Raw genomic sequence first — 25,819 nt, 5'->3', positions numbered from 1 at the left:
GCCACCCCCAAGACACAGAACTGTAGGATCACCAATTTGCAACTCCAGCCTGAGAGAGCTGAAGCAAGGGCTGAGACCAGCTTTAAGTCAATGTTGGCCAGGCATGGTGGCTCATGCCTGTAATCTCTGGGAGGCCATGATGGAAGGATCACTTAAGTTCAGGAGTTCAAGACCAGCCTGGAGAACATAGTGAGACCCCGTCTCTACAAAACATTAAAAAATTCTCTGGGCATAATGGCATGTGCCTGTAATCCCAGCTGCTCAGGAGGCTGAGGTGGGATCATTGCTTGAGCACGATAGATTGAGGTTGCAATAAGCTGTGATCACACTACTGCACTCCAGCCTGGGCAACAGAGTGAGACACTATTTCCAAATAAAATAAATATAAAGAGATATAAAGACTTTTTTTCCCTGTTGAGTTTTGGACTTACTTGGACAGTGTTGGGTTGGAACAGGGAAGAGAACATGTCAGACTCTGAGTGTAGCTGGCAGGTGGACCTGATGGCTTTTTCACATCCTTGTGTGAAAGAAAAGAGTCAGGAAAGTCTCTAAGATTTGATGCTGAAAGAGCTGGAGGAATAGGGGTGTCATTTGCTGAGATGGATAAAACCATACCTGGAATGGGAGAGGACAGGGAAGGATATGATCAACCTCTTAGCTTTGGACAAAGTATGTTTGAGATGCCTGTTCGATATCCAGGTGGAGAAGTCAGGCAGATGAGGATGCAGGAGAGAAAACCAGGCTGGATACACACATGTGTGGGCCATTGGCAAGCCACATGGTATCCAAGCTATGACATTTGATGAGGTAATGTACAGAGTGAGTGTGGATGAAGATGAGGAGGAATCAGCCAAAGAGAGGAGGAAAAAGCAAGAGGAAAACCAGACAAAAGTGGTATGCTGGAACCAAGCAAAGCAAAGAATTAAAAGAGCGTTCATCAAGCCCATGTGAGCTCCATTTCTCTCTCTTTGGTTGAAGCAATAATTTTCTGTCAGTCCTGGGCATAAATCTGCTTCATGCCCCTTGGATTGAAAGTGCAAGTCCAGTTGGCCTCAAATGCGCTAATTTTGTAATGTCTGTAAACTTGGCTAGGAGGACTGCTGTTACTCTTTGAAAGACTCCAAAGTTATCCACTGTCAATGATTAGCTGTGCTGTCTTTCCAAGAGTGCAGGGATTGTGAAGTTGTTTTCTTGAGTTACTGTGCTCTCTTCCAAGGCTGTAGGAATTCTGGAGCTGCTGGCTGGAGAGGAGGGTGGTCCAAGCTCTCCCCAGAAAGACCTCCAGAGAGGACTTGGCAGGTGAGCACTGTTTCAAGGAATGGACTGATGGGGTCATAATCCATGATAATCTCACCAATCTTTTAGAGTCACAGCTGGTGAGAAGAGCAAAAATCCTCACAGAAAAGCAGAAATTCCTAGGGACCATGAAAGACAGTACCTGTCAAGTCTTAGTGAGGAGGAAACACTGGGCAGAGGAAAAGGTACCTTTATCACAGCAACAGGGAGAGACGAGGGCAGCTGGAAAAAGGTGGTAACAGGGGGCTGGGAGTGGGGTGGTTGTCAGAGAAGGATGAATCTCAGAGGAGGTGAGGCCAGAAGAATGAGGAAGAGCCTGTTATGGAAAAAGAGAGGGACCAACAGGTACAAAGGCAATGCGTAGTTCTGCTCAGGAGCAGGTATAGAAATCTTCAATTCGTATTCTGTAGAAAAAAAGGAGACAGAAATGTCAGACACTGTGATGGTTAATACTGAGTGTCAATTGATTGAATTGAAGGATACAAAATATTGACCCTGGGTGTGTCTGTGAGGGTGTTGCCAAAAGAGATTAACATTTGAGTCGGTGGGCTGGGAAAGGCAGACCCACCCTTAATCTGGGTGGGCACCATCTAATCAGTTGCCAGCATGGCTAGAATATAAGCAGGCAGAAAAATATGAAAAGAGAGACTGGCCTAGCTTCCCAGTCTACATCTTTCTTCTGTGCTGGATGCCTCCTGCCCTTGAACATCAGAATCCAGGTTCTTCAGTTTTGGAACTCAAACTGGCTCTCCTTGCACCTCATATATATACTTATATATATGAGTTTATTAAGTATATATATTCCATTAGTTCTGTTTCTCTAGAGAACCCTGACTAATACATATTTTGGTACCAGAAGTGGTTCTAGAGGAATAGTATATTAAGGATGGAGTTGTTTTGTTGGTTTTGGGGTTTATGGAGTTGGCTCCTTAATATGATTAGATCCCAAAATACTAAGGACTTTACTTCTAATAGTATGGAGACCACTGATAGTCCTTGATGTGAACTATTTAAAGAGTTATACAAAATAAATGCATTTGACACTCCTGATTCATTGCTCATGAGAGGCAAGGAGTTTAGTGACCCTACACATAATACCTTTGACCATACATGGAGAACCAAGGAACATAATGAAGCTGGTTGGTTGCTCCTAAGTTCAGTGGATAAAGTGATGAAAGAAAATGATGAACTCAGGGATTCTATCTCCCAGCTTCAGAAGCAGATATTGAGCCTCAAATCTGCCAAGATTGCCCTGAGTGAGAGTCTAATCTCCTGTAGAGAAAGAGCTGAAATTGTGGAAAAACAGACATAAGCTCTTATCATGTGAGTGGCTGACCTGCAATGAAAGATGCATGCCCAGCCTCACCAAGTGTCTACTGTTAAAGTGAGGGCATTGATTGTGTTGCAGGAAGTCAGGGACCCCGAACAGAGGGACCGGCTGGAGCTGAGGTAGAACATAAATTGTGAAGATTTCATGGACATTTATCAGTTCCCAAAATTAATACTTTTATAATTTCTTACGCCTGTTTTTACTGCAATCTCTGAACATAAATTGTAAGATTTCATGAACATTTATCACTTCCCCAATTAACACTCTTATAATTCCTTATGCCTGTCTTTACTTTAATGTCTTAATCCTGTTATCTTCATAAGCTGACAATGTATATCACCTCAGGACCACTATTGTACAAATGGATTGTAAAACGTGTGTTTGAACAATATGAAATCAGTGCATCCTGAAAAAGAACAGAATATCAGTGATTTTCAGGGAACCAGGGAAGATAACTATAAGGTCTGACTGCCTGCAGGGTCAGGCAGAATAGAGCCATATTTTTCTTCTTGCAGAAAGCCTATAGACAGATGTGCAAGTAGGAGAAATATCGCTCAATTCTTTTCCCAGCAAGGAACAACCCTGGGGAAGGAATGCATTCATGGGGGTAGGTCTATAGATGGCCACTCTGGGAGTGTCTGTCTTATGCGGTTGAGATAAGGACTGAAATGTGTCCTGGTCTCCTGCAGTACCCTCAGGCTTACTAGGATTGGGAAATTCCAGCCTGGTAAATTCTAGTCAGACTGGTTGTCTGCTCTCGAACCCTGTTTCCTGTTCAGATGTTTATCAAGACAATGTGTGCACAATGGGACATAGACCCTCATCAGTAATTCTAATTTTGCATTTGCCTTGTGACCTTTATCGCCCTTTGAAGCACATGATCCTTGTGACCTACTCCCTGTTCGTACACCCTCTCCCCTTTTAAAATCCCTAATAAAAACTTGCTGGTTTTGTGGCTTGAGGTCGCCATCATGGTCCTACCAATATGTGATGACACCCCCGGAGGCCCAGCTGTAAAATTTCTCTCTTTGTACTCTTTCTCTTTATTCCTCAGACCATCTGACACTTAGGGAAAATAGAGAGAACCTATGTTGAAATATTGGGGGCTGTTTCCCCTGATAAATTGGAAAATAATAAGACCCTGCAATTTGGAATGGGAACATGTGGGAGGACCCTGGTGAAGCTGGGGACACTGAGTTTGTAAACTCTGGTGAACTTTTTTTGCCAGAAGAAACAGCTTCCCACCCACCCAGTAGTGGCAGCATTCCCTCCCTAACCCATGCTGCCATCAGCCTTTCCACCTTTGTCTGAGGGGATAAATTCTGCACTGCCTGAGGCAACAGTGATGGCCTCCTCTGAGGTGGTTGCCAAGCAAGACAATGTTGATTCTCCTCAGGAGCCACCCCCAACACTCCTGTTTGCTTCTAGACTTATAACTAGACTAAAGTCCCTGTGGGCCCCTAGAGGTGAGGTTGAGAGTGTGACACATCAGGAGGTTCACTACACTAGATAATAACTGCTTGAGTTTTTAATTTATATAAACAGAAATCTGGAGAACAGACATGGGAATGGATATTAAGGGTGTGGGATAATGGTGGAAGGAACATAGAGTTGAATCAGTCTGAATTTATGGATTTGGGCCCATTAAGTAGGGATTCTTCATTTAATATTGCAGCTTGGGGAGTTAGAAAATGTTATAATAATTTATTTGCTTGGTTAACTGAAATATGGATTAATAGATGGCCCACCATGAGCAAGCTAGAAATGCCTGATCTCCCCTGGTTTAATGTAGAGGAAGGGCTCCAAAGACTTAGGGAGATTTGGATGGTGGAGTGGATTAGTCGCTTTAGACCTACTCTTCCCAGCTGGAAGCATCCAGAAGATGTACCCTTGACCAATGCCTTACAAAATACATTTGTGAGGGCAACACCTGCCTCTTTGAAGGACCCTGTAATTGTTCTTCTCTGTATGTCAGATCTAACAGTGGGAACTGCAGTCACTCAACTACAAAATTTAAATACAATGGGAATAATTGGATCCTGAGGTGGCAGGAGCCAAGTGGCAGCACCCATCCATCAAAGGCAAGGTGGACATCGCTACTGTAATGGACAGCAGAGGCAAAGTGGCAATTAGCGTAGTCTGACTCATGTAGAGCTCTGGCATTGGCTAATTAATCACAGCGTTCCCAGAAATGAAATTGATAAGAAGCCTAATTTATGCAAGCAGAAAACTTTTAGGTCAAATGGACAAAAGACTAATTTGAATTATAAAAACAGAATCATGGCTCCTCAATCATGTTCCAGACTTGAGCCAGTTTACAGACCCAGAACCCCTTGAATAAAGGGGAGGCCTGGTCCCCTTGAGCAAGGACCCCACTACATTACCAACAATTTATGCAGTGAATCTTTATCCCATCCTTCCCCAAGGAGACCTCCGGCCTTTTACTAGGGTAACTATGCACTGGGGAAAGGGAAATTATGAGACATTTAAGGGACTACTGGACACTGGCTCTGAGTTGATGTTGATTCCAGGGGGCCCAAAACGTCATTGTGGTACTCCAGTTAAAGTAGGGGCTTAGGGAGGTCATGTGATTCATGGAGTTTTAGCTCAGGTCCAACTTAAAGTGTGTCTAGTCGGTCCCTGGACTCATCCTCTGGTCATATACAAAACACTGCTGAAAGAAATCATAGATGACACAAACATATGGAAACACATCCTATGCTCATGGATGGGTAGAATAAATGTGGTAAAAATGACTATATTGCCAAAAGCAATATACAAAATCAGTGCAATTCCCATTAAAATACCACTATCATTCTTCACAGAACTAGAAAAAATAATCCTAAAATTTATATGGAACCAAATAAAGAGTCCTCATAGCCAAAGCAAGACTATCCAAAAAGAACAAATCTGGAGACATCACATTACCTGATTTCAAAATATACTATAAGGCCATAGTCACCAAAACAGCATGGTCCTGGTATAAAAATATGCACATAGAACCCTGGAACAGAAGGAACAGAATAGAGAACCCAGAAATAAACCCAAATATTTACAGTCAACTGATCTTCGACAAAGCAAACAAAACCATAAAGTGGGGAAAGGACACCCTATTCAACCAATGGCTCTGGGATAATTGGCAAGCCACATGTAGAAAAATGAAACTGGATCTTTGTATGTCACCTTATAGAAAAACCAACTCAAGATGGAGCAAGGACTTAAATCTAAGACCTGAAACTATAAAAATTCTAGAAGATAACATCAGAAAAATCCTTCTAGACATTTGTTTAGGCAAAGATTTTATGACCAAGAAGCCAAAAGCAAATGCAACAAAAACAAAGATAAATAGATGGGACTTAATTAAGCTAAAGAGCTTTTGCATGGCAAAAGGAATAGTCAGCAGAGTAAACAGACAACCCACAGAGTGGGAGAAAATCTTCACAATCTATACATTCAACAAAGCACTAATATTCAGAATCTAGAAGGAACTCAAACAAGAAAAATAAGAAAACAAAAAATCCCATAAAAAAGTGGGCTAAGGACATGAATAGACAATTCTCAAAAGAAGATCCAACATACATATGAAAAAATGCTCAACATCACTAATGATCAGGGAAATGCAAATCAAAACCACAATGCAATACCACCTTATTCTTGCAGGAATGGCCATAATAAAAAAATTTAAAAAATTATGGATGTTGATGTGGATGTGGTGAAAAGGGAACACTTCTACACTGCTGGTGGGAACGTAAGCTAGTACAACCACTATGGAAAACAATGTGGAAATTTGTCAAAGAACTAAAAGTAGAACTACCATTTGATCCAGCAATCCCACTACTGGATATCTACCAAGAGAAAAATAAGTCATTATATGAAAGAAGTCACTGCACATGCACATTTATAGTAGCACAATTCACAATTACAGGAATATGGAACCAGCCCAAATGCCTGTCAATCAACAAGTAAAGAAACTTGGGTACATATATATAATATATAATATATAATATTTACATATTTTATAAATATTTTTAATATTTCTATATAAATATATAACATATTTTATATATAGTAGTATAGTATATATAATTATATAATATATGATATATATATGAAATATATCATATATACATTTTATAATTATATAATATATAATATAATATATAATACTATGTATATATTTTATATATCTATATATACTATATATTACATAGTGTGGCTATATATAGTATATATAAAACATAAAATATATAAAATATATTTGTATATTTTTATATATATTTATATTGTATATAATATATAATATATTTTGCCACACTCCTGTGCCTTTCTTCCTTCCTTCCAAGCTCATGAACATATAACATATATATTTTATATATATATATATATAAAAAATCTTCCATGAAGGCAGTATGGTATGGGAGAGAGACACCATGAGCTTGGAGGGAAGAAAGGCGCAGGAGTGTGGCAATACGTATTATGTAAAATATAAATATATATAAAATATGTAAATATTTATATATAAAATATGTAAACATTTATATATAAAATATGCAAATATTTATATATAAAATATGCAAACATTTATATATAAAATATTTTAAAATATATAAAATATATAAAAACATATTTTATAACATTTTATATATAAAAATATAAATTTTTATATATTTTTATATATTATATTTATATACTATATATGGCCACACCATATAATAGTTTACTATGTACCTCTATATATAATATTGTATATATTATATAATAGTATAGTGTTATATATCTATACATAACATACTATTATATATTATATATTATATATATTATATATCATATATTATATATCTATATATACACTATACTATTATATATATAAATTCACTCTGAGAACTACAAGACATAAATGCTCACTCTCACCACTTAGATATAGATATATAATAGTATAGTATATATAGATATAGATATAATATATAGTATATAGTATATTATATATAACATATTTATAATATAACATATGGATATATTATATATTATATTATATATTACATTATATTTTATATAATATATTATATATATATAAATCCATATATTACACATATCTATATATTATACATAACATAGTATGTATATAATATATATATCTATATTGCCACACTCCTGTGCCTTTCTTCATTCCAAGCTTATGGATTTTTTTAATATATATATATAAAATATATATATCATCTTCCATGAAGACAGCATGGTATGGGAGAGAGACAGCATGAGCTTAGAAGGAAGAAAGGCACAGGCATGTGGCAATATATATAATATCCATATAATATATATTATATAAAATGTAAATATATATGAAATAGAATTTTTCATATTTCATATATACTATATATAATGCATACATAGTATATATAATATATAGTATCATATATAGGGTATATATATATAATGAAATACTACTCAGCCATAAATAGGAATGACTTAATGGCATTTGGAGCAATCTGGATGGGATTGGAGGCCATCGTTCAAAATGAAGTAATTCAGGAATGGAAAACTAGACATCATATATTCTCACCCATAAGTGGGAGCTAAGCTATAGATTGCAAAGGCATGAGAATGATACAATGAACTTTGGTGACTTGGGGGAAATGATGGGAAGGAGGTGAGGAATAAAAGGGTACAAAGTGGGTTAAATGTATACTGTTAAGTGTATACTGTAAGTGTTCAGTGTATACTCCTCAGGTGATGGGTGCACAAAAAAGTCACAAGTCACCAATAAAGAACTTATATAGAAACAAAAATTATGACAGCTACAATTTCCAAAGTGACTGTATTAGGTCCTGCACACTAGATGCATAGGATCTGGGATTTAGGATGTATCAGTCCAGATTCAATTTAAAGAAAAGAATGCTACTTGTATTAGATAGCATTTGCTATAGTAACAAACACCCTATACATCTTAGTAGCTTTTGGTCATACATATTTTCCCCCTATGGGTCTGTGTGTTGCTAGTGGCCATTCTAGGCTCAGCTCAACTCCACATTTCTTGTTGTTCTGAGTCCCAGTCTGAAAGTACAGCATGAGCTGGGTTATGCAAGTCTCAGGCAGAGGGGAGAAATGTGAGAGTTTCTGATGAACCATACAATCCCAGACACTCACATCTCATTGACCAAAGCATATTTCATGAGCAAGCCAAAGTCAATGAGAGGTGGATACATATTCTTCCTCCTGAAGGCACTGGGAAGTCACATAAAAATGAATGGGGATTTATAATCCTGGAATAGGAAGGGAGTGAATTTCTGGGAACAACAATACAATACCCACTGTATTTTAGCGCAAAGGGATTTATTATATGAAATTGGGTGTTCACAAAACTGTCAGAAGTGTTGAAGACATAGGATCTAGGATTGGGTCTGTATCATCTTGTGCCTTTAGAAAACAGCACCCCACAAGGAGACTGAAACAGATGCTGAGTGCCAATTTACTCATAACCACAGCAAATTAATTCCTGGAAAGAATCCTATAAGGTTGGGATGAATCTCCTGAAGCTGCTGATGATCAGTAGAGCAATCTGTTAAAGAAGCTCTCATCTGTGTCTCTTCTTTCTTTTACAGGTCTGAACATGCATTGGCTGCGAAAAGTTCAGGGACTTTGCACCCTGTGGGGTACTCAGATGTCCAGCCGCACTCTCTACATTAATACTAGGCAACTGGTGTCCGCGCAGTGGGGCCACCAGGAAGTGCCGGCCAAGTTTAACTTTGCTAGTGATGTGTTGGATCACTGGGCTGACATGGAGAAGGTAATGGGGTGGAAAAGAGGCACAAAGTGAGACAATTCGGTTGGCTTTTAAAATTCATCCATTAATTCAGTAAATATTTGTTAAGTACTTATTACATGTAAGGCACTGTAATATGCTATGGACAAAACACTCATCTTCCATGAAGGCAGTAGAGTATGGGAGAGAGACTGCATGAGCTTGGAAGGAAGAAAGGCATAGGAGCGTGGCAACCTGGTAACTCCCTGACAGCCAACACACAGTTTGTTTACACTGTATGTAGACTGTGCATGCTCTGTTGTGACCTCCCAGGGTGAAATGAGGACTAGTGGTCTGGGGTCGTAGAAGAGGTAGGTTTGAATCTAATAACAGCAAATTAAGCCTGGGCAACACAGGAAGACTCTGTCTCTACCAAAAATTTTAAAACAAAATTAGCCAGGCATGGTGGTGCATACCTGCGGTCCTAGCTACTCAGGAGGTTGAGGTGGGAAGATTGCTTGAGCCCAGGAGTTGGAGGCTGCAGTGAACCGTGGTCACACCACCACACTCCACAGAGTGAGATCCTGTCTCTCAAAAAAGTGGGGGGCGAATTAGCACTGATCAAAGACTGAGTCTTCCCAGAAAGTTAGGTCACGTGTCCCTGTCAATACAGGTGTGCAAGTAAGATAGTTATGAGGCAACAGTTATCAAAAGGGCTTCAATATGAGACATCCAAGAAATAAAAAGTTGAAGAAATTTCTGATTTTCCTTCCCAGCCCTGAGCTTCTAGACTTTTAATCCATTCACTGCTGATCCATCAATTGCCTTCACCTGAAGTCCTGTGACTCTGTAGGATGGAAGGATTCATTCTGGCTAGGGGTAGGGGAAGGGGTGGAGCTACCAGCATGGGCTTAATACATTGGTGCTCAAAAAGTCATGATTATGACATGATGTCCTAAGTTCCCAACACTATGAAACAGTCTTTGTGTGGAGATTGCAAATGCCTTGCCTCTAGACTGAAGACAGCCCTAGGTGTGGGTACTCTTAAAAAAAAACATAAGGTTAACATTTTAAAATTGAAAATTTTCAAACAAAAATTTAGATTTCTGGATTTTTTTAAAGTTATACTTCCTTTAAATATGAGGAAGGCCCTTTAAATATTGAGGAAGGCCCTTACTACCATGACTCACCATTCTGAATCCGTAAAAGTAAACTTGCTATATAAACATAAAAAAATTTATCCATTCACAGATAACACCATTAGCAAAATAAATGACTAATGACAACTGTGGGGAAAATATTCAACTCATATGACAGCAAAAAGTTAATAATATGAAATGAGCTTGTAGAAACCAAGAATAAAAGGGTGCAACTCATTATAAAACTGGGCAAAGTATATGAACAGATAGTTCACAAAAAAGTGAACTCAAATGGCCAATAAACATAAAAAAATTATCACCTCCCTCATAATAAGAGTAAAGCAACTGAAAATTTTACTGAAATAACATTTTTGCACCTATCTTGTTAGTGAAATACAAAAGATTTTTTTTTCTTTCAGAAAAATAGTTTAATTATCACAAGGCCTCTTAGTGGAAGGATGGGAGATATTTCTCAAATCTGCCCCCTTGAGAGCTCAGAGACTAGGGTTATCAAAAGACAATTTGGTGGGCAGGGGGCTAAGGAATGGGTGCTACTGATTGGTTGGGAATGAAATTATATAGATGTGAGAAATGTCTTCAAGTGCTGAGTCTGTTTCTGGGTAAGGCAGTCACAGGACAGGTAAAGTCAGTTCCTTGCTATAGAGTCATGGGTCTAGGTAGTGTCACTACATTTTCCAGAATGCAAATGTCTGAAAAATATCTCAAAGGCCAGTCTTAGATTTTACAATAGTGATGTTATCTACAGGAGCTATTGGTGAAGTTACAAAGTGTGGCTTCTGGTTACATGACTCCTAAGCAGTAAGCAAGCTAGGGAACAACAGCTGGTTACTGCTTGACTATGCTTATAGCTTAGCAGAATTGAGGTCCCTATCATCTGCCATAATTCTAATGCCGTGGAATTGCATTAATTTCACAAAGGGGTTTAGGTCCACGAACAAGAAAGGAGTTGGTTTCAGGAAGAGACTATTGTCATCGTTGCTTTAAAGTTAAATTATAAACTAAATTCCTCCCATAGTTAGTTTGGTCTATGCCCAGGAATGAGCAAGAACAAAATACAAAGGTTTAACAACTCTATTGGCAAGGCTGTGAAGAAACAGATACTCTCATGTGTTACCACAAGGTGGTGTAACTCTGATGGAGCCAAATTTTGAAATATCTAATAAAATTGCCAACATGTTTTCTCTTTCATTTTGCATCATTACTCTCAAACTATGATCTGAGAACCCCTGAGGATCCATGAGACTCTTTCAGGGGATATGCGAAGAGTCTATTTTACAATAAAACAGAGAAAATAGAACCCTTGTGCATCATGATGGGTATGTAAAATGTTACAGCTATTATGGAAAACAATATGACATTTTCTCAAAAAATTAAAAAATAGGATTACCATTTGGCAATTCCAACTCTGGGCATACACCAAAAAAACCTTAAAATCAGGGTCTCCGAGAAATATGTGTACACTCATGTTCACAGTAGCTTTATTCACAGTAGTTGAAAGGTTAAACGGCCCAAATACTTACTAACAAATAGACAAAAAATCTCTTTAAAATATATTATTGTATTTTTCAATGTGAGAAGGACACGAGAATTGGAAGGGCAGGAGCAAAGTGATATAGTTTGGATATTTGTTTTCTCCAAATCTCATGTTGAAATGTAATCCACAGAGTTGGAGGTAGGCCCTGGTGGAAGGCATATGGATCATAGGGGCAGGTCCAACACCAATGACTTAGCACCATCCCCTTGGCTATGCATGAGTTCATGAGGGATCTTGTTGTTTAAACAAACGTGGTACTTCCCTATGCTCTCTCTCTCTTGCTCCTGATCTTGCTATGTGATGCACCTGCTCCCCGTTCACCTTGTTCCATGATTGTAATCTTCCTGAGGCCCTCACCAGAAGCAGATGTCAGCACCATGCTTCCTGTACACCCTGCATAACTGTGAGCCAATTAAACTTTTTTCTTTATAAATTACCCAGTGTCAGATATTCCTTTATAGCAATGCAACAACAGCCTAATACAATACCTTATATAAATGAAATCATACAGTATTTGTTCTTTTGTATCTGACTTATTTCCCTTAGCATGTCTTCAAGGTTTATCCATGTGGTAACATAAGTCAGAATTTCCTTCATTTTTAAGGCTGAAATAATATTCCATTGTTACGTATATTCAAAATTATTTATCTATTCATCAAACATTCAGGTCAAATCTTGAATGCTTTGTTGCTTAAAAATCTCTTCTGTCAGATTTCCTAAGTCATTACTCTTAAGTTATAACTTCCACAGATCACTAGACTATGAATACAATGCAGACAAGTTCTTTGCTAAAGTATAGGAAGGGGGACCTTTGCTTCAGTTCCCTAAAAGTTTCTTATTTCCATCTGAAATCCGGTCAGCCTGGATTTCACTGTCCATAATTCTATCAGCATTTTGGTCACAACTATTTAACTGGTGTCTAAGATGTTCCAAACTTTTCCTCATCTTTCTGTCTTCTTCTAAGCCCTCCAAACTCTTCAATTTCTTCCCATGACCAGTTCCAGAGTTACTTCTACAACATCAGGTATCTTTATAGCAATATCCCACTTCTGGTACCAGTTTTCTGTATCAGGCTGTTCTTATGTTGTTGTAAAGGACTACCTGAGACTACGTAATTTATAAAGAAAAGAAGTTTAATTGGCCCAAGTTCTGCACAGTGTACAGGAAGCATGGTGCTGGCATCTGCTTCTGATGAGGGCCTCAAGAAATTTACAATCATAGTGGAAGATGAAGAAAGAGCAGGCACAACAAAGGGCAAGATCAGGAGCAAGACAGAGAGTGAGAAGGTGCCACTCACTTTTAAACAACCAGGTCTTATGTAAACTCATTTATCACCAAGGGGATGGTGCTAAGCCATTCATGAGGGACCTGTCCCCATGATCCAATCACCTCCCACCAAGCCCCACCTCTGACATTGGGGATTGCATTTCAACATGAGACTTGGAGAGGACAAATATTCAAACAATATCATGTATCTAGAATAGTCAGATTCATAGAGACAGAAAGTAGAATGGTGTTTATCAGGGCCTAAGGGGAGAGAGGATGAGGGGTGATTGTGTAATGGGGACAGAGTTTTCACTTTGGATGATGAAAAAGTTCTGGAGATGGATGGTGGTGATTGTTGCATAACAATGAGAATGTACTTAATGCCACTGAACCATACACTTAAAAATAGTTAAAATTGGAAATGTTATGTTATATGTATTTTTACCACAAAATTAAAAAAATAAGTAAATAGAGATATAAATAAACCTAAAGCAATATTTGCCTTTTTATTCTAATTCTTTCATGAGTATTCAATAGCATTTTCCAGAAGGTACATGTTGGTACTCACAACAGAGTGAATGCAGAAGCAGATGAGAGGATCCAATGTTATTCTCCTAAAACATTAAAGTTAATTGCAGAATAAATAGATGCAATAAATAAATAAAATAATGCCACTTTCCTCATTTTTTCATTTTGAAAAGTATACTTTATCATTATAAAAAATTATGCATGCTAACATATAATGGGTTTATTACTATTATTTCTGAAAGCATGCATTTATAAAACTTCTGTTTTAATATCTACTATGGTAGATATTGATAGATATAACTCACATAAATAACAACTCTTTAGGGTTTTCAATACTTTTTAAGACTGTATGGAGGTGCTGAGATAAAAAAGCTTACTAAGCACCAACTTGGCAATCCCAAGACTTGGAATTTATCCTACCTCCTTGTGTACCAGTGCCCCCTAATCAACAGGGCTTCTCTTTCTTCAGGCTGGCAAGCGACCCCCGAGCCCAGCCCTGTGGTGGGTGAATGGGAAGGGGAAGGAATTGATATGGAATTTCAGAGAATTGAATGAAATCAGCCAACAGGCAGCCAACGTCCTCTCGGAAGCCTGTGGCTTGCAGCGTGGGGACCGTGTGGCAGTGGTGCTGCCCCGAGTGCCTGAGTGGTGGCTGCTGATCTTGGGCTGCATTCGAGCAGGTTGGTAACTGACTACCTTGACAGAGAACTGTCTTCCTTGTGAAGAAAACTGATAGCAGAGAAATGCAGCCACCTCTTCCAAAAGAAGTCCCCTCCTTGGAGCATGCTGTCCTCTCTCATATGAAGAAAGGCATCTCCCTTCTTCCACTTATTTAAGCAAACTATGTGCCAAGCACTTATGCAGAGTGAACAACTACAACGGCATAATTTACATATTCATGGGACTTACAGACCTTTGGAGAAAGCTCTTGAACTATTAATTGCACATATAAGTATTTAATCAGAATTATAATAAGTGGCATGAGAATTCTATTAAAATCTATTAAAACAAATTTGGCAGACTGTGACCTGCAGGCCAAATCCTGCCCACAGCTTGTTTTTGTAAATGAAGTTTTATTGTAACACAGCTATGCCCACTTGTTTCCATATTATATGTGGCTGCATTTGCACTATAGTGGCAACTTGAGTGGTTGGAACAAGAGAGTATCTGATCCATAAAACCTAAAATATTTACTATTTGGCCCTTTGCAGAAAAAGTTTGCCAATGCTGGTCTAAAAGAAGACTTGAATTAACCAATATGAGGAGTAACAAAGTCTCCATGGAAGTGATATTTGAGCTGAGATCTGCAGGATGAGTAGGATTTTGCCAAGAGATAGAGAGGGTTGTGCCAAGCAAAGGGAACAGCATATGTGAAGATGTAATCATCTGATGATTTCTGCCCAGAAAAGCCAAACACTGAAAACAGTAGGAGTTGCAGTAGAGAAGAGTTTAATAATTGCATAGACAGCCAAGCTGAAGGATGGAGGATGTTTCTCAAATCCACCTCCCCAGGAAATCAGAGACCAGAGTTTTTCAGGGATGCTTTGGCATGCAGGAGGCTAGGGAATAGGAAATGCTGATATGTTTGGCTGGGGATGAAAACATGGGTTCAAGCTGTCTTCTTGTACTGAGTCAACTCCTCAGAGATCACAGAACTGGTTGAGTTAGTTTCTTGGTATCAGTTACTGGTCTGGGTAGTGCAAGCTGGTCCATCAGAATGCAAGGTCTGAAGAACACCTCAAACATCAGTCTTAGGTTTTACCATAGTGAAGTAATCTACAGGAGAAATTGGGGAGGTTACAAATCTTGTGACCTCTGGCTCCATGACTCCTGAACTATAATTCTAGCCTTGTGACCAATTTGTTATTTTTCCAAAGGCAGTTTCAGTCTCCAAGCATGGAGGGAGGTAGTTTCAGGAAGGAGCTATTATCATTTTTATTTTAAAGTTAGACTATAAGCTGGATTCCTCCCATAGTTAGCTTGGACTATGTCCAGGAATGAGCAAAGACAGATAGCTTATGAGGTTGGAAACAAGATGAAGTCAGCTGTGTCAGATTTCCCTCAGTGTCATAATTTTTGCAGAGGCATTTTCAAAGTCACAGGGGAGGGAAGCTTGGAAATTACAAAAGAACCTAAAAGGATATCTGTGTGCCTAAAGTCCAGGCCATAAAAAGAAAGTAGTGGCAATAGAATGAACATGTAAAGGTGGCCAGGGGCTAAATTGGCAGTGCCTTGTGGGCCATGGTAAGAGTTGTAGACATTTATCCAGTGGTGAATGGAAAATGATTGATGGATTGAGTAACACTCAACCATTGATGCATTGAGTGACATGATCATCCTCTGGATGGTCATACTGGATGCTCAATAGGGAATGGGATGAAGAAGGCAATAGTGGGATTGGAAATCTCCAATAAGAGGTGAAGGAATGGTGATGGCTTCAATTTGGTTGAGGTAGTAGAGATGGAGATAAGTGGATTTAACAGGCAATTGAGGGGAACGAATAACAGCGTTTTTCAAGGAAGACATGAGGGAGAGAGAGAGAAGTCACAGACATTTCAGCAAGTGGGTGGATGGTGCTGTTTTTCACTGGAGTGAAGAACACAGATATAGAAAGAGATATGGATGTGTTAGGAAAAGACGACAAGTTCAATTTGGGCATGTTGAGTCCGGGATGTCCATGTGATGTTCCAGAAGTGATGACAAGTTGAATGTAAGGGTCTAAAATCTGAGGTGGAGACAGAAATTTGAGAATCATCAACTTTTACATTAAAAGGATAAGAAGTACAGTGGTATAAAAAAGAACCTCAAGAAACTCCAGCAACCTCCTTCACAAACTGCCCTTTCCACCTCTGTTTGCACACAGCCTAACCCCAACTGAAAATTCCCAACCACCCCATATTCTGGGGACAATGGGCTGAGCATGAGAGTGGGTAAAGAGAAAGACATACATGCAGCCAGGAATTAGAAACTATCAGAGGCAACCAAACCAATTGCAGGAACCTGGAAGCCCATGGAAAGAGAGAACAAGTCAGAAAGAAAGGTGACATACTGAAATTATAGCCAGACGGAAAGGAGAACCCAGAGGAAAAGTTGTGTCTATTGTTCTGTGTCTGACTCAATATGACCACCATGGTAGAGAAACATTCGAGGATATTTACAGGTGTGCAGTGAGAATCCCAAAGTGTTGAGAGTGGGAAGAAAGTGAGCTAAGATTAAAAGCTATTTAACAGGAGGGGCATGTGGTTTAAGCTTCATAAAAAATGAAACCTGTGTAGTTTTTCTTTTTTTTCTTTTCTTTTCTTTCTTCCTTTCTTCCTTTCTTTCTTTTTCTTTCTTTCTTTTCTTTCTTTCTTTTTTTTTTTTTTTGATGGAGTCTCCCTCTGTAGTCCAGCCTGGAGTGCAGTGGTGCGATTTTGGCTCACTGCAACCTTTGCCTCCCAGGTTCAAGCAATCCTCCTGCCTCAGCCTCCAGAGTAGCTGGGATTACAGGCATGTGCGACTAAGCCCAGACAATTTTTGTATTTTTTGTAAAGCTGGGGTTTCGCCACGTTGGCCAGGCTGATCTTGAACTCTTGACCTCTAATAATTCGCCTTCCTTGGCCTCCCAAAGTGCTAGGATTACAGGCATGAGCCACCATGCCTGGCCCTAAGTCTAGTTATTCTACAGAAGATTTTAAAAATCAAAGGAGTCTCATTAAGATAGTAATGAAGAACTAGAATTTAGGAAGGTGATAATCATGGGGTATAAAACCTCAGTTATGTGCAAGGAATAAGTCTAATTTTTAAAGATAAATTGTACAGCATGCTAAATATAGCTAATAATTGAGTACTGTAAATTTCAGTATCATTAAGAGCAAAAATTTCTAATGTTCTCATCACAAAAAAATGTTAAATACTTGAGGTGATGGATATGTTAATTTGCTTAATTTAATCATCTCACATTGTCTTCAAAAATTATAATACCACTTTGTACCCAATAAATATATACAACTATACTTTGTGTGTGCATGTATATGTAAAACTGAAGGCACTCTCATCTAAGAAAAATGCGTTTAGTGTCCCAGGGTTGAAAGAAATAGCCAGGACCTAGAGCTATTGGTGTTTCAAGACCATGGATAATTCCAAGTGCCTTTCTTCATGATTCTTTAGTTATCATATAAGAGTTTTTAATACAGCAAACTCCTGTAGAAATTTTTTTTTTTGAGGGGTGAGAATGGGTGAGGAGAATTGTATGTGTCTTAGACTGTCAAGGGTGTGACATTAGCATTTCAATTTCTTTTCTTTGTCTCAGTAGGGCCCTTAAGACTCTGACAACCCAGGGAATCCTAGGTTAAATTCACTCCCTATTCCTTAGTCCTCTTTTTTGTTGACACTCTCCATTGGTCATTACTTCCCCATCCTCTCCTTCCACACTTTCTCCCTGCTTGATGTTTATATCAGGCTTCTCTACGGACAAAGAAAACCATCCTTTCCAATTCTCTAAACTGTTGGCTTCTTTAGGTCTCGTCTTTATGCCTGGAACCATCCAGATGAAATCCACCGACATACTGTATAGGTTGCAGATGTCTAAGGCCAAGGCTATCATTGCTGGGGATGAAGTCATCCAAGAAGTGGACACAGTGGCATCTAAATGCCCTTCTCTGAGAATTAAGTTACTGGTGTCTGAGAAAAGCTGGGATGGGTGGCTGAACTTCAAGAAACTATTAAAGTGAGTATCTACATGTCTCAGCCTGGGTTTTAACTAAAACTGGAAACAGAGCCAAGCACTTAGGTGCAGGTGCTTTATTGAGGAGGTGCAGGAAGCAGAGCATGGGACTAGGAAGAGTGAAGCTGGGAAGAAATAAAAGCTAATGCAAGAGTTTTTTTTTTTTTTTTTTTTTTTTCTTCAAGTCATTGCAAGGACTAAATAGGGCTTGATCTCCCCGGACCTTCTGAGCAGCACATATAATGCCTCCCAGGATTGTCCTCTAAAGGACTGAAAAGCACTGAGCCATCAGCATCTGACCCCCACAGGTTGAGGGTTGCCCTGGGGGTGTTATTGCCTCCACACGCTGGGCTGCACACTCATGCATGAAAAGTGGCTCAGAGTTCCATGCTATGGTAAAACAGAGAAACTATGGGGCACAAAGTGAATCACTTGTGGTGCACACTGGAAATAACATGGTGTTAACACCAAGTGGGTTGAAACCCACCCAGAACTATTCACTGGAACTATGACTCAAATCAGGGGTGAGGCCAAGGTCATGAGGGAAAACCCAAGAGATGGCTGATACACTGAGTTTCTAGACTCTTCTTCCCACCTTCTGTATCTCTAACAGAGGTTGATGAAGGGCAGAGTCTCTCCATGTGTCCTTCCAAAAGTTGATAGCATGATTGGCTGGATTAATGATTTTCTCTGTCACATGTCTGAAATCTGAAATCCCTCTATGAGGGGCACATATGATTGGAAACTTGAAGGGATAACTTCAGCTTTTCCTTTTTAATGCCATAGTCTTTAAGGTAGATGTCATAGAAATAAATAACATGATGCCTGCTTTTTCTTTTTAGATGGATTCTCACTCTGTTGCCCAGGCTAGAGTGCAGTAGCACGATCTCAGCTCACTGCAAGCTACGCCTCCCGGGTTCATGCCATTCTCCTGCCTCAGTCTCCTGAGTAGCTGGGACTACAGGCGCCCACCACCACGCCCGGCTAATTTTTTGTATTTTTAGTAGAGATGGGGTTTCACCATGTTAGCCAGGATGGTCTCGATCTCCTGACCTCGTGATCTGCCTGTCTTGGCCTCCCAAAGTGCTAGGATTACAGGCGTTAGCCTCCATGCCCGGCCAATGCCTGCTTTCAAAGGCTCAAAATCAGGACACTGGAGATGTCCAAGAGATGTGTAGGTGCTTCCAGGGAATAGAAGAGAGTGCCAAGAAAGTACTTGGAAAACTCATATTAATTCCACACCTCCGTCCACTTGGTGTCATGCCAGGGCTCTTCACAACAATTAGATTAGCATTTATTGAGTTCTTGCTAAGCAAGTTGCTCATTTCTTTGGTGGTAGAGTTAACTTTCTCAGTAACTCTATTAGACTTGATCTCACTTTTTGCAGATATAAAGTGAGACACAGGGAAGTTAAATAACTAGTTTAGGGTTGCATTGATAACAAAGTGCCAAATTTGAGTGGTTTTCAAACCCAACTCTGATTGACTCAGAATCCCATGATATTAATCACTCAGCAGCCTCTCTTCTGAGGTGGTTCGATCAACTTGCTTTTTTCAGCACAGTGGGTGGTGGGAAAAGATGGGTCACTGTGATATCTGGTGTCCAGGCTAGATCTGAGAAAATGACAATCTCTGTCTCTGTCAGCGAGGCATCCACCACTCATCGATGTGTAGAGACTGGAAGCCATGAAACAGTTGCCATCTACTTCACTAGTGGGACCAGTGGGCTTCCCAAGATGGCAGAACATTCCCACTCAAGCCTGGGTCTCAAGGCCAAGATGGATGCTGGGTAAGCTGAGCTCTCTCTCTCTCTACAGAGAATTGTATGACGAGGCATGAAGACTTTTCTGAGTTCAAATCCAGTGCTCCTAGGCTGGGCTACCACCTTGTGGTTCTGAGAAAGAAAATTCAGAAGGAAAGCTAAAGAGGACATGGCTTCACGTGCTGGGTATCCAGTGATCTCCAATGGGACACATCTTTTAGATAACACAGGGTCTCAAAACTTCTTCCAGGTGTTGAGCCATATGCCTAGCAGGGTGAATAATTAGCAAAAGGCTTACATGCATTTCCCCAGACTGATCTCTATGTTGTTGTTTGGGGTGCTGGCAATTTGCTTTGATACTGTCCACGTTCCAAGAGGGCAGTTTTTGTCAGCGGCAAATTACTTTGCAAATTCATTGAAGTGGAAGATATAATTGGATAAATTTGTGAACAAAGATCTCAGGATTTCTGGGTCACAGACCTCATAGTTGGGGATTTTTTTTTTCCGCTGCTACATTAATCCCATTTGTGGAATCATGAAACACTGTGCCAAGGTCTTCACACAATGATATCTATAAATCATCAGAATTTTTTTAGTAGATCCCTCCTTCCATGTTAATTTTATTATTAGAATGGGAAAATATAATAATGCAAAAAATGGAAAGTATAAATGTTCCATCTATGAGACCATAGTGACAGCAAATTAAATAAGTTAATAAAAATTATACAATAGAAGAGCTGCAGTAAAACGCAGTTTCTAAAAGATAGGGGATAAATTACTTAAATGTAACTAAAATATGAAATTCCTCTTCCCCCAAAAAATTTGGTAGTGATCTCATTTTTCACAGATATAAAGTGAGACTTAGAGAAGTCTTATACTATGACCTAATTTCCCTGCAGAGCTGAAAGCATTAATCATCTTCAGGAAAGAAGATACACTATGGCAGTTCCCAGTCACAAGAAAGTTGTTCATGTCTAGCCTAAATCATTCTTGCTTTAAGAAAGGTCTAAACCTTTTATTCTGCCCTGAAGAGAGAAAACTGATAAGTTTACTTAGTGCAAGACCATCAGCTGTACGGGCAATTCGCAGTACTTGAAGAAAAGAGAAGCAAAGTTCTATTCAGCCAAACTTGAACCTGGCAAGGCATCTGTTAGAATATTTGTCATGCAGATGCCTTGTGTTAGTAGAATTTTCCTGGGTGGTTACCACATGCATGCCACAAACTGTACTAAGTTTTAGAGGTAAAATGAGAATGAGACCCAATTATATATTAAGTCATGTCAACTGGGGTCCCACCTTCTGAACATTCATCTCCTGTTGATGCAGGATGTGTGGATAGAACACCTTTTCTTCCCCCTTCCTACTTATACTTAGACATATGCCTATAAACCCGCAGGCAGATACACACACACCTCTGCGCACACACCTCTCTTTCCTCCCCTACACCTTAGTGTCCCACACATCCTAAGGTCAGCATGCACCCACCTATATGTACATGTGTTTTGTCTGTGTTTTCAGTTGGACAGGCCTGCAAGGCTCTGATATAATGTGGACCATATCAGACACAGGTTGGATACTGAACATTATAACCTCACTTTTGGAAACTTGGACAGTAGGAGCATGCACATTTGTTCATCTCTTGCCAACGTTTGACCCACTGATTATTCTAAAGGTAAGAGAGGATCCTGTTCGCACCAGTTATTCAGAGTGAGCCCAAGGTTTGCACACTTCAATTTATTGTAGTTTGTTTCAACTTATTTAATTTTTGCTAAACCCCTGCCATGTGGTGAACAGTGTTCAGTAAGCAAGATGGAAATGATCCCTGACCTCGTGGAGCTCATGGTCTAGGGAAGGAGACAGACACATATATAGATGAAAGCAGTATGTTCAGGAGAAAGACATTGTAGGTCATTTGTTCACTCAACAACCGCAATGGGCTCATCCGCTGGTGTCACCTATCAGATAGATGCTGATGAACCACATGTAAAAGGGAAAGCTGGAGTATTGGAGAGGATGCCATCTCCCTCTCTGTGTGTGTGTGTGTGTGTGTGTGTGTGTGCGTGTGTGTGTGTGAGTGCACATTTCATTTCCTTTTTTATTTGCAGCATAAAACACAAACTGAAGGTAGAGTACATAGAGTGCCACCATCCTAAGTGTACAGTTTGAAAATAATTTACCTATATTAAGATACTGTCTCAGTCAGCTTGGGCTACTATAACAAAATACCATAGTCTAGGTGGCTTAAATAACAGACATTTACTTATTATAGCTCTGGAGGCTGTAAGTCTGAGATCAGGGTGCCAGCATAATTGGATTCCTGGGGAGCCCCTCTTTCTGGCTTGCTATGGCTGCCTTATTGCTGTATTCTCACATGGTTGAGAAAGACAGTGCTGGTATCTCTTCCTTTTTAAAAATAAAGACATTCATGCTCTCATTGGGGCATCTGTTTCATTACCTTGTATAATTACCCCTAAAAGCCCCGCCTCCAAATACCATCAAGTTGAGAGTTAGAGCTTTAATATAGGGATTTAGGTGGGGATACAGCATCCAATTCATATCAGATACCCATGTAAACACCACTAGATCAAGACATGAAATATTCCCACCACTGCAGGTGTTCATACTCCTTCTCTGACAGTGTCTACACCCCATAACTTAATCATTCGTTTGATCTCTATCACCATAGATTAATTTTATCTCTTCTTGCATTTCATGTAAATGGAACCACGTTATATATAGTCTTTTGCATTTGGCTTCTTTTACTCAAAATATTCTCTGTGAGGTTAGTCCATGTGTTGCGTGTATCAGATGTTTGTTCTTTAACTGGCTGCGTAGTATTCCATTCTGTGAATCTATCAAAATTTTCCCCCATCCTATTGTTAATGAACATTGGGTTATTTCCAATTTAAGATGATTTTCTAGAAGCAACTCAGAAGAATAAATGGAATTTTTTCCTATAGAACTTGGTGGTACAGCCATTAGGTAAGACCCACAAACTGCAGCTATGCATTATCCTGTAGCAACAAAGCAATAAAAATGACCTCATTTTGCTTACAAAGATACACCCTATGTTGGACTCTTTGATAGAGGGGTTGGGTTATTTCCCTGCCATGCCCCCAGATCTCTGATGGCCCATCCAGACATCTATTTGGCTGCAACAAAGATTCAAGCTAAGGCATAGATGACATCTTCAAAAGTCAAAAAGTCAGGTGTGGTCTGAATTTTCTTAGAAAATTATCTTCAAATGATACTGTCATTCTCTGTTTTAAACAAATTCTTACTCTGTGTCCTTCCCAAAAGGATTTGAACCGGCTCTTATTAAGTTCTACCATTAAAAAAAAAAAATGAAAACAGAAGCAAAATTATAAAGTCCATTAGGAAAATATAAGTTGGAGGTGTAGGGGGGGAAAGACTGAGGAAATTAAGGAGAAATATAGCAAATGAGTATGTAGTTGCAAGTTGAGCTTCTAGTAAGGCAAAGCAATAAGGAATATGGCGTCATTTTCGTAGCTTATATCTGTTTACCAAGAGCATCTGAAGGAAATGATTGCATGATATTCACATTTGCCATTTTTTCTAGACATTTTGCTTAAACCATTGCCATAGTTTGAATATTTGTGCCCTCCAAAACTCATGATGAAACTTGTAAACCAAAAATAAAATCCTAAGGCCTCGCCACCCCCAACCATCTAAATGACCTTCCTCCTCAGCCAGGGTTCTTTTAAAAATTTAACCTAAGAGACTGTTTCAGGCCATGACAGGAAGTGAGAGTGGGACATGCCTCATTATACCTCTCTGGTATTAACAGCAATACAGATTTCAAGTCTGATTTAAAAAAAAAAAAAAAACCCATTTTACAACCTATTCTCTCTAACGCCTAGTGCCAGTACCTAAAAGCTTCCTCTACAAATAAGAACTTGGGTCTCCATAATTCTTTATTTTAACCAAGGCATTCCTTTCTATTGATCCCAGGTCTTTAGATAAACTCAACCAATTGTCAATCAGAAAAAATTTAAATCTACCTATAAGCTGGAAGACCCCGCTTCAAGTTGTCCCACCCTTCTGGGCCAAACCAATGTATTTTTTAAATGTGCTTGATTGAAGTCTCATGTCTCCCTAAAATGTATAAAACCAAGGTGCACCCTGACCACCTTGGGCACGTGTTCTCAGAACCTCCTGAGGGCTGTGTCACGGCCATGGTCACTCATGTTTGGCTCAGAATAAATCTTTTCAAATATTTTACAGAGTTTGGCACCTTTCATCAACAAACTCAATCCCCAGTGGCACAGTATTAAGAGGCGGGGCCTTTAAGAGATGATTGGGTCTCATGAGGGATTAATGGATTAATGGGTTATCAAGTTAGTGGGTTAGTTTTGAAGAGTAGGTCTGTTATATAAAAAGCCAGTTTTGCTCTGTCTCATGAGCCCCTTTGCCATGTGATGCCCTGAGTCCCCATCAGCAAGAAGGCTCTCACCAAGGTCAAGGCTTCTTGACCTTGGACTCTCCAGCCCCTAGAATTGCAAGAAATAAATTTCTTTTCTTCATAAATTACTCAGTCTTGGGTACTCAGTTATAGCAACAGAAAACAGACTAAGACAATACTCTATTATATTCTTCATAAAGAAAAGCATGGGATGGAGATGGTATTATATTACAGGAATACATGCTGCAAATAATGACCCCACTACTTGCTGACTAGGTGACCTTGGAGCAGCTACTTAACCTTGTACATCATGGGTTTCCCCTCTGAATCATGAGGATGATAGTACACACTCTATGAGGTTATTGTGAAAATTAAATGACATAACACAGAACATGGCAAGTATTCAGTACTAGGTCTTTTTGTAGCACTTGTTTTGAAATGTCTATAGATATAAATGTCTAATGTCTTTAGCTTTTCAAAGACCTTTTATAGCTAAAATATATCCCAAAACTATTTTCGGGAAAATAACGTTGGAAACAAACTATTATAAAGTTGGCTACAGAAGATTAAGGGACTTAACCAAGACAGCTGCTGTGCTCAGGCAGCTGATCTTCCCTTAGTTGCTAGGGGGTGATATACTCCTAGGGTTGTGTTAATGAGGGCAAGTCTTAAACTGGCAGGAACAGACATCCAGGATTTGACAAAAAGGTTTCAAAATAGTCTTAGGCTTTTTCACTACCATAATATGTATTCGTTTCCCTGTTATTTGTGTTTTCAGGGTGCATAAGAATTGTGGGGCTCATTTGACTTGAAACAGACATAGTAAACAAGCTAGCATTTTAATCCAGACCTCTATAACTCCATAGCTCACAACTGTATCCACTGTGCATAGCCATAAGTTGGCATCTGACCTGGTGACCAATGTCTCACCTGGCTCTCTTCTTCTAGACGCTCTCCAGCTACCCAATCAAGAGCATGATTGGTGCCCCCCTTGTTTACCGGATGTTGCTACAGCAGGATCTTTCCAGGTGATGGGGCTTTGAGGATTGGTAAGAGAGTCTGGCCCCGTCCCCCTGA

The 25,819-nt window shown here is 39.3% G+C and overlaps 1 protein-coding gene across 1 annotated transcript in view; it reads left to right on the top strand.

Annotated features, from left to right (window-relative positions):
• Nucleotides 1-1,085: 1,085 nt before the first annotated feature.
• Nucleotides 1,086-25,819, top strand: part of LOC126944956 (acyl-coenzyme A synthetase ACSM2B, mitochondrial) — a 35,875-nt gene continuing 11,141 nt past the window's right edge. Inside the window, exons 1-7 of the mRNA XM_050774855.1 lie at nucleotides 1,086-1,299; nucleotides 9,226-9,410; nucleotides 14,323-14,533; nucleotides 18,354-18,561; nucleotides 20,203-20,346; nucleotides 21,838-21,991; nucleotides 25,691-25,770. Of these exons, the coding sequence (XP_050630812.1) occupies nucleotides 9,234-9,410; nucleotides 14,323-14,533; nucleotides 18,354-18,561; nucleotides 20,203-20,346; nucleotides 21,838-21,991; nucleotides 25,691-25,770 (974 nt within the window). The 5' untranslated portion in view covers nucleotides 1,086-1,299; nucleotides 9,226-9,233. The remainder of the gene's footprint in view (nucleotides 1,300-9,225; nucleotides 9,411-14,322; nucleotides 14,534-18,353; nucleotides 18,562-20,202; nucleotides 20,347-21,837; nucleotides 21,992-25,690; nucleotides 25,771-25,819) is intronic.

This window comes from Macaca thibetana, chromosome 20 (assembly GCF_024542745.1).
Source record: "Macaca thibetana thibetana isolate TM-01 chromosome 20, ASM2454274v1, whole genome shotgun sequence".
Taxonomy (NCBI): domain Eukaryota; kingdom Metazoa; phylum Chordata; class Mammalia; order Primates; family Cercopithecidae; genus Macaca; species Macaca thibetana.
Note: the sequence above shows the minus strand (reverse complement) of the source record. Positions and strands in the feature narration are given on the sequence as shown.